At 41.8% G+C, this 9,537-nt stretch overlaps 1 protein-coding gene across 1 annotated transcript in view; it reads left to right on the forward strand.

Moving 5' to 3' along the window:
* LOC107219343 (iroquois-class homeodomain protein IRX-6) overlaps positions 1–4,196 on the forward strand; it is a 58,875-nt gene extending 54,679 nt beyond the window's left edge. Inside the window, exons 4-5 of the mRNA XM_046731374.1 lie at positions 476–780; positions 1,488–4,196. Coding sequence (XP_046587330.1) covers positions 476–780; positions 1,488–2,353 — 1,171 coding nt within the window. The 3' untranslated portion in view covers positions 2,354–4,196. The remainder of the gene's footprint in view (positions 1–475; positions 781–1,487) is intronic.
* The last annotated feature ends 5,341 nt before the right edge of the window (positions 4,197–9,537 follow it).

The raw sequence follows: 9,537 nt of genomic DNA on the forward strand, positions 1-9,537 counted from the left end.
ATCCCGTCGATTCAGCAGTTATACCAAAGTTTAATCTTTGATAAGGGTTAGTCTTTTAGTAATGGGATCCTAGAGGGTCTCTCCGGTGCTGCGAGGGTCGCAGGGCGGAAGGAGCTTAAACCGTTAGATAGAGATCTGCCTCCGGAGGCGAGAGCTCCCGGGCGGCGTCGGGGACCGAAGGAAAGCCGGGAGCAGGAATACGACGAGCGTCCGATTCGTCCTTTTTAACTCGGTGGTGTGATCCTTGATTCGCTTTGCGCGGTCGCTGCATTTCTGTCCTGCAGAGAACTGCGAGAGTTTTGCCCGACTGTCTGGTCGTTACGAGCCCTGTGATTGGATAACTTTTCCTTCCCCGTTTTTCTCCTCGCTGCGTTCGCAGTGGAAGCCGAAAAGCTCAAGGCAGCTTGAGATTCCGTACACGTTTTTTTCCCCTTCTCTTTTCACTTATTTTCACCTTCTCCTTGGTCTGTTTCAGCTATGGCATGGACCTAAACGGTGCGAGGCGGAAGAACGCGACACGCGAAACGACGAGTACCCTCAAGGCGTGGCTGAACGAGCACAAGAAAAACCCTTACCCAACCAAAGGCGAGAAGATCATGCTGGCCATTATCACCAAGATGACCCTCACCCAGGTATCGACGTGGTTCGCCAACGCTCGGAGGCGACTCAAGAAGGAGAATAAAATGACCTGGGAACCCAGGAATAGGGTAGAGGACGAGGATAACAATAACGAGGACGATGACAGCGGCAGGAAAAGCGTTGACGAGAAGGACCGACTAGGTGAGTTATACACTGCGCACGAAAAAGACGAGAATTCGAAGGCATAGATTCTTAACGTGTCTTTTCTTTTCGCTAAATAGCGGAGGTGAATGACCGGTGAATCAATCGCGAGTATTGTTCGAACGGAAATTAGTGTAACGTTCACGGTTTAGTTCTTCCAACGAATTCTATTAAAGCAGTTACTCTCATGGCTGATTTCAGTTACATTCAATCTCATAGCAGTTTTAATTTTCCACGAACGTGAGAGAGAAGGTGTATTCCGGATTTTCCTGCAGTCAATCATGCAAGCTGTGAATGATACAGGACATTCTTTCTACGAGGTCAGAGAGTTTAGGAAAATGTATCAATGAAAGTACCGTTGTGGCAAAGTTAACCTCTTTGTTAGTGTGAGTAAATACGAGTGTCATGTCTTCGCGAAGCATGATACTTGACGCGGAAGATAAGGGTACAACGTTAAGGACCTTGAAAAGTTTATTGCACAACTCACAAATAGTAAAGCACAGGTACCACAGTAGCGGAAGGAGTAAATGACAAGTAGCGTTTCGATATTAAAGTTGACGTTTGATTCCTGCGAACCCATCAGGATCACATTGAAATTTTACTCACTTTGAGGTCCGGATGTCGCAGTGTTCAGGGGTAAAAACTATCACCCTCCTCCGTCACGAGACACAAGCATCACCCAGAGGTTCTTTCTTATCTGTCCATAGACTCGAAGGATTCGGGAACAGGTTCAAGCGAGGACGGTGAGCGACCGGCGCATCGTTTGGACATGTTACACGGCAGCAGCGGGGTGTCGGGAGGTTTGCAGGGTGGACGAGCGGAGAGCGAATGGAGCGAATCGCGAGCGGACAGCGGTCCGGACAGTCCCGAATGCCTTTACGACCAGCGAGAACCGCGGCACCCCCTCCAGCTGCAGCACCCTGCGTACCTCTCGTCTGCGCATGGTCGTTTGCTGCAGCACCCCTCCCCGGAAAGCACCTCGCCGAGTGGTCACCACCTCCCCGCAAGTACCAGCGCCTCGTCCCAAGGCCCCGGGGGCCCAGCGAAACCTCGAATCTGGTCGCTAGCGGACATGGCGAGTAAAGACGGGGACCAGCAGAGCCCGCCGCAGGGGTTGCCGGGCCTGGGTTCGCCTTACGGTGGGGGTGGAAAGCTGGTGAGCCCATTGGCGAGTAGAATGCCGGCACACCATCCGTTGCACCCGATGCACCCTGGCTCGCAGTTCGTTCGTCCTCATCCGGACTTCTACAGGAACTTTTACGGCGCCTCGCACCTTGGATCGGGGGACATGTCGTTACTCGAGACTTACTCGAGGCTCGGTGGACTCGGAGGAGTCATGCCGGCGGTCAGCGCCCCCAGTGTCCTAACTTCGTCTTCCTCGACCTCCGGGGCCGTGAAGTCCTTCCCCATGAACGGGGGCCCGGGCCCCGGTGGTCCCGGCATCCTCCTTACGACGACATCCGGCGTATCGCCGTCCTCGTCCTCCACCGCCTCGTCCGGAGGCTCCGACCAGTCCCCTCATCCCGGGAACAGCATCCCCCCGACGGAACTCAAGTCACCGGGCAGGGTTTGATCCGAAGACCCGTTGAGATCTCGTCTCGGCGATCGTTGAGAGGAGCTTTTTGGTTTTTGGAGGGGAATTCACCTTCCGGGATCGCGAGGAACTTTCGGTGAGGTCCCGACGAATGATACCGATCGTTTCTTTTTTTTTTTTTTTTGTTGTTGTTCGTTTGTTTATTTTTTTCTTCTTTTTTACCTTCTTTTTCGTATAAAAAGAAAGGAAGAAAAAATAATTATTAACAATTACGACTGCAGAGTGTGTGGCTGACAATAACAGACTCCAAAATATTGTAATTAGTGTACAGAGAGAGACTGACCGTCGAGAGAATTTTTCACCCCCCATCCAAAATACACAATGTGTACTCATCCTTCCTTCCTCCGCCCCCTATTTCCCTAAACGATCAGTTAATCTGGTCAGTTCATCTATCTCAGCTACTTGAGAATAAATTTATAATAATCATGGAAATGTAAAAGGGAGGAGAATAATTAAAATAACAACAATAATAAGTAACGGTATAGACGAGCATAAAAAAAGGAAAAAAAAAAAGAAAAGAAAAAGAATGTACGACAATTTTAGCGTATATATACCTAATATATACCTGACTACTTATAGCTGCGGTTATATATAATTAATATGTATAACGATTATCAATATCGAAATGAAATTCACACTGAACAACAAATATTATACATACATATATATATATATATATATATATTAAATATAAATATACATATATAAATATAAATATAAATATTATACATAATGAATATTATTATTTATGCGTTTGTAAATAGTAGCAAGTACTGGTCGAGAATCCAGCAGTGTATATGTATTGTATGTAGAATAGGAACAATATTGTTATTACCCCTAACATTATCATCATTATTATTACTATTATTATTATTATTATTATTACTGTCACGACAATTATTATTATTAATATTATTATCACTATTATTATTAAAACAACATTTGATTCATAATTCGTGCATCATAATGATTAGTTATTATTATTATTATTATTGTTATCGCAATGTTTGTAATATTTATGTACCTATCTATATATATATATATATATATATGTATATGTATATGTATATATATATGTGACTGATTGCATCGATCATGACGAGGAGGTACATATATAGTACATACCCAGACATGCCCGCATATGAGTTAATTATAACAGTCACTGCGGCAGATTGCGATACGTGAGGACAGGTGCGAGGTAAGAAATTTATCTACAACGACGAACAATCAGCCTGAAAATCAGCAATGAAATCGAACCGTACATTACATAGTTTTAATCGCGATGGCGCGCGAAAGAAAAATTAGACATCGGAGGTAAAATGAGTCGCATTTTATTTTTATGAATTATTTACATGAATACTAACGAAAAGATTTGTTTTTCGGTTTGGAAAGACTTGCTTCGCATCCTCGTTCGGGATCTGCCTTTGGATACAATAAACCGTACTGTTCATCGTTATTTCGTTTATTTTTTGTTGCGTTGTTTAAGAAGCAAAGACGTGTATTAATTATGATTGTTTTTTTTTTTTCTTTCGTCAATTTGTTCCCTTTTTTTTTTTTGTTCATAGTCTCTTTCATCACTGTTCATTCCCATAGTCATCGGCAATTATTATTAATTCCAGTGTAAATCATCGTTATATAAACATTGATGAGTTGTCGGAGAGTGTTGATAAGCGCGGAAACGTAGCCTTTAAAAGCTTTATAGTATATAAGAATGCACCTATATACTATAACAGAAGAATAAAAAAAAACCAAAAAAAAAAAAAAAACAATAAACCTCGTCGGTGAGGAAGAAGACAGACTCGTATGACGAATATTGTAAAACCGTAAAAATAATAATACTGTGTATAACACCATCGCATGCAGCATTGGCGAGAACGCACTTTACAAAAAAGAAAAAAAGAAATAGGACAAGAACAAACCCCGATCCGCAGACGACGATATACATATAATATAATAATATATTAAAATACATACGTATTATAAGAGCCGATTAGACTACGAGTCTTACTGAAGAGGAAGAAAGAAGGAAGAGAACAACCACATATCATGTCGCGTCGTCGTTATATATATATATATATATATATATATATATATATACGTATACTGCATTATACTTACATACGTCATCACGTCAAGAATTGATCAAACGCCATTTATACACCCGCCCCTTTAGTCATTCGTGTCAAAAATTTGAGGTTAATTACATACTCGCGTTCAGCGTCACATTGCCGCCTGAATGCGTGAGCCTGTGTCTTTTCGCAATAAACGAATCATTATCGAAAAATAAAACTGCTTACGTCTATACGTGCCTGCACGATTAAATATAATACAACAAATCCCAAGATCTTTTTCACATCCTGTTACTATTACTTGTAAATATTCTCTTTCAGATGTAGAATGACGTTTATTCACGACGATTCATGGACGAACGTTTGAAGTAAGGATGCTCACGATTGAGCAACGGGAAATTTTCGCTGATTTATTGATACTATTTAAACGAAATATGAAACTGAAACGATCTCTACGGCTACTCTGATCGCCGAAATCACTCCGAATTTCGTTCGTCGTCCGGTGATTTTTTCGCTTGTTTTTTTTATGCCAGATCAGTGTACAACTCAATGGAATGGACTTTGTTTGATGAGAATTGATTTTATTTTGGGTCAGAGGTGCATAATTCTGTCGAATTATTTACGAAGCACGTACGATTTCCAACGATAGTTGAGTTAGCACTCGATTACAATATTCGCTTCAAGTGAAAGATTCATGAATATTTTTCACAATTCGCAGAATCACTTGGTTACATTTTCGTCACGAATTCGTTATCAATTAATTTTCGGGTAGAAAAATACGATAACTTATTTCGCTAAGTGTAACGCGTGAAATTCGAAGTTCCGTAGAGGTTTTGAAAAGTTCCGAAAGTGCCAGATTCCGAATGTTTGGTGGCGAAACTTAAAGTAAAGATATCAAGCTTTGACGATACATCAATGTTACATCAAAATTGCGAAAATCTAAAGATCTGAAAAATTGAAATTCCCAATGATCGAAGATTTTCAGTTGTGCGAAAGTTCTGGCGTGGTGAAATTTCACCACTTTGATCTTTCTTTGCTTTCGATTTTTGATATTTTTATGTTCAGAATCCCGGTCATTCTGATTTACGGTGTTTCTGATATTTCACATTTACTCGTTGAATAAACTACGCTGAGTGAGTATATTTTAATTTTCGGAATGTCATTCTAGCGAAACTTGAATGTTCGGAATCTTGCGTTTCAAAACTTTGAACCGTCTGGTTTCCGACCGTTCGAAACTTGTCGTTTCTCAAAAGTTTGATTGCATCCGTTTTCGCCACCAACTAATTCCGAATCAGGCATTTCCGGAACTTTTCAAATTCGGAACCTGAACCTGAACCCCGTCCCGAGACGACAAAGCGTCCAATCGCATCCAGTCGAAGAACATCCATGGGGGGTCGCCTATCCGGCACGGGGCTGAATAGGCGAGGCAGCGAAGCATCGGTATCGAGATCGCGGGATGAATATGAAGGATTCTGGGAACCGAGATGAGGCCGGGAAGATGTACTTATAAAAATGCAAAGCGAGTGCTTCTGGGTGGTTGCCGTACAAGCCTGGTTATTAGTAAACATTTAAATCGACAATCCTCGGCGTACGGAGTCCACCCCGGGCCCCGTCAGCCTCCGAATGCGTCGACGTAGCTCGGGGAATGCGATCCGCAGAGCGGAGGGACGGAGAACGCCGAGCGACGTCGTCGTCGAGGAGTCGAGGAGTCGAGGAGGAGGACGACGGATCGGCCTCAGCAGCGAGGATTTAACTTAACAAGAAATCAGCCCGCGGACCACCGGGGGCGTGGGGCCGCCGCTCGGCTCCGTCGGAGGCTGGGGGTCCGCTACGTCTTCATGAATCAACCGATCCTCGTTCCTGAATATTGCCGCATGATATAAACTTTCGACGAAATGCGAAACTAGCTGCTCCCGCAGTCTGCGGCCGACTCCGCGACTTTTGTTCCTTAGAGTTTGTTCTCCGCTGCAGCGAATAACCGCGATGCTGTCCGTGGTGAGTAGGGTGGTCCGTTTTCGTGTTTTCAGAAAAACGAACTGGAAAAAACAAAAAAAAATAAATAAAAACATGTTTGAAAAATCAGAAATCAACGCTCAAGAACCGTTTCTTGTGTTCTTGTGCAAAATTTTTGCATTCCATTTTATCGAATAGATTTATTTCTCATATTTGTTTATTCACATTTTTATTAAGATCATACAGTTATATTTAATCAATATTTGTATGTTTTTTATACACGTTTTTTTAAATTTCAATTTCGAAGTGTTCAGTTTGTCCTCCACTTTCAGATCACTGTGTACACGATTCGTGGAAAATTTAGAATACCTGATCAAATACCAATACCGATCAAATTTGAGAAATTCATGTTTATCCCGATGCGCCAATGTATAAAAAAGATGCCTCCGAAATTCGCTGAATTTTACGAAATTCAAGTTTGATTTACAAACAGTTACCGCAGTTTAATTTTGAACGTGAAAAGATAAATTTCTTATTCATCATTGGAACAGATTTTCGTAATTTAAAACCTTCGTAAAGTAACTTCGATTGATCGTGCAAGGTATTGGCAAGTATTTTCTTCATCTCCGCAGAGTATCCTTTGATCAAACACTCTCAAATCTACTAAACCATTATACATATACGAGGTAGGCAAAAAATCTTGCTCAACATCATGCTGTAAAAGAAAAGATTCAAAATTTGGAGCGTTAATTATTTCGTATATTATAACATGGATTAGAGTAAAATTTTCATATCTGTATGAAAAAATAAGTAAGAATCTAAGTGCAGTAATCGTCGTTCATCAGCGTCATTTTATATCGCTCAAAAGAAGTCGGATAAAATAGTGAAACGGGAAATAAATCGAAAGAACGACAGTTCTCATTCCTCCGATCGGCGGGAAGGGAGTTATTTACCGATCCCTCGGAGTTAATCGTCGTCGTTTAACTTTGGCGCGATAATCAACGCCGTAGGCTCTATCCGGCCTGTGGAATCGAATCAACTCGAAAGATTGGAGATCGCTATCGGAAGCCAAGACCGTATAGCGCGGTCGATCTTGTAGCCATGCTGGCAGGTCGCGATCGCAGAGCCGGTTAGTTGGAACGACTCGAATCGGTAGGACAGTCGGAATGTATAGGAGACATCGGAGCATTAACATAACCCATTAGGGTCGCTTCATTTTATTTCCGTTTTATTGATTCCTCTGCTGCAGGCACGGGGCGCATAAAATGCAGCCGTGGTTGTATATAAGGTACAGGTTGCAGTGTACCTTGAACACAAGTTCGGGACACGTTAGCAACGAAGGCTACATAGAAAAAACGTCTCATGAGAGCCGAAGATCGTAGAAATATTTTTAACTTCCTGTTTCTCTGTTTTCAGAGGAAAAAGGAAGTTATAGTGATCACGTCGGAAATTAAAAATTGACTTTTCACTAAATCTACAAGTTTTGAAGTTTAGACAATCACCGTCAATCATTTTTAGATCTACGTCTGTTTGTTGTGTGTATGTATTCACGTATGTGATCAATTTTTTTGTCCGACGATATCTCGAAAAACGAGTTACCGGATTTCAATGATTTTGGTCTCAACCTACGCTGCTTTTCCAAACTTAGAATTGATTAGATTTTGGCTTCGATCAGTTCGGTACTTTTTCAATTATTTAAGTAACCGAATCCCAAAAATTCAAATAAAAATGATGATTTTTGAGAATGCTTTAATGGATTTGAATGAAAATTGGTACCGTGAGGTTTTATAGGTGGTGAGAAAAAAATCGAAATTGGTAGGCGGAGGTTTCTTGGGTCATCGATAGCGAATCCTAGCTCAGACTTCGAAAATTTGTAATGATGGATCCATTGCAGTGGTTCAAAATAAGACAAATCGTCACATTTTCATGGTGCCCGAGGGCTTTAAAACCGTTAATCACGAAATTTTTTTCAGTTCTGCAGTGTGAGAACGGGAAGTTCGAGGGCTAGATCACGGCCAGTCTAAAAGAGCTCGTTTTAAAATTGAACGGTTATTTTTCTTTTTATCTCGATCCAAATTGTCTCGAATTTCAAACTATCTCAACTGGATTTCGGTGCTTTAAAATCCCACTCTGGAATCTAGATTCGTTTTTTTTTTTTTTAAACCGGGTGCAAATTCCAGACCAAAAATCGCGAAACGTTGTGCGGTTGAAGTCCGAGGAAAAGTTATGCCGCACAGCCACTTGCAGGCTACTTCCAAGGAGTCATAAACCAGCCATAACACCGTGCTTTATTGGCTTTTATCAAGTTTTAACGTAACAACGGATTCCTTTATGGATATGCTGTTAATTTTACGACGTAGGCATATTTAAACACCGCAGTAAAATCATACTTCAGTCGAGATATATGTGTGGATAGCGTGTATATGCATGCGTATAGAGGTTGAAACACCTGCGGACGCGTAGAGCAAAGTTCGTAACATCGTAAATTCAACTTTCGTCGGACCCATCCGCGAATATACCGGAGATCCCGTTTCGGCCTTATTCGCTTATTCGTTTACATTATACCGTGTAGCTCGAGAAAATTAATTGAGCTCGTAACCCAGAAGGTGCATATTAATTTCGGTGAAAAATCGAGATCTCATATTTTCACTCTCGCCTTTGCCGAAATTAAATACCCCGATAATTTCCCCTCGTTTTTTTTTTTTCCCCCCTCTTATACTTCGGGTTTCTTGCAGCTTTTCCAAGTTTTATCTTGCACCACGCGCTGCTTTGTCGGAGTTGAATAATGAACGCGACGACGTCGGGATAACTCGGATCGTTGGTGCAGGGAACAAGGGATGAAGCCCAATGTATTCGAACTCTTGAAAACCAGTTGGCGTGATATGAAAAATTAACGAGGCTTACAGTTTGACGAGTTGTAAGAGTTTTAAGGTTGTAGGTATGAATGATAGATCGCTGCACGTCCGTCTGCAGCAGCGATTCGGCCGAGGTGACCTGATTCTTTCCAAACTTGACTCAAGTCCAAACTCGAGTATCTCAATCCTGACGGGGGGATGCGTCTTATGAAAATGTTCAATCCTCACGACTCACTTGCTGTTGACGAGTTTACTCGACCCGGGACAACTGGGTACTTTGTCGAAA

The sequence above is a fragment of the Neodiprion lecontei genome, chromosome 2, assembly GCF_021901455.1.
Source record: "Neodiprion lecontei isolate iyNeoLeco1 chromosome 2, iyNeoLeco1.1, whole genome shotgun sequence".
Lineage (NCBI taxonomy): Eukaryota > Metazoa > Arthropoda > Insecta > Hymenoptera > Diprionidae > Neodiprion > Neodiprion lecontei.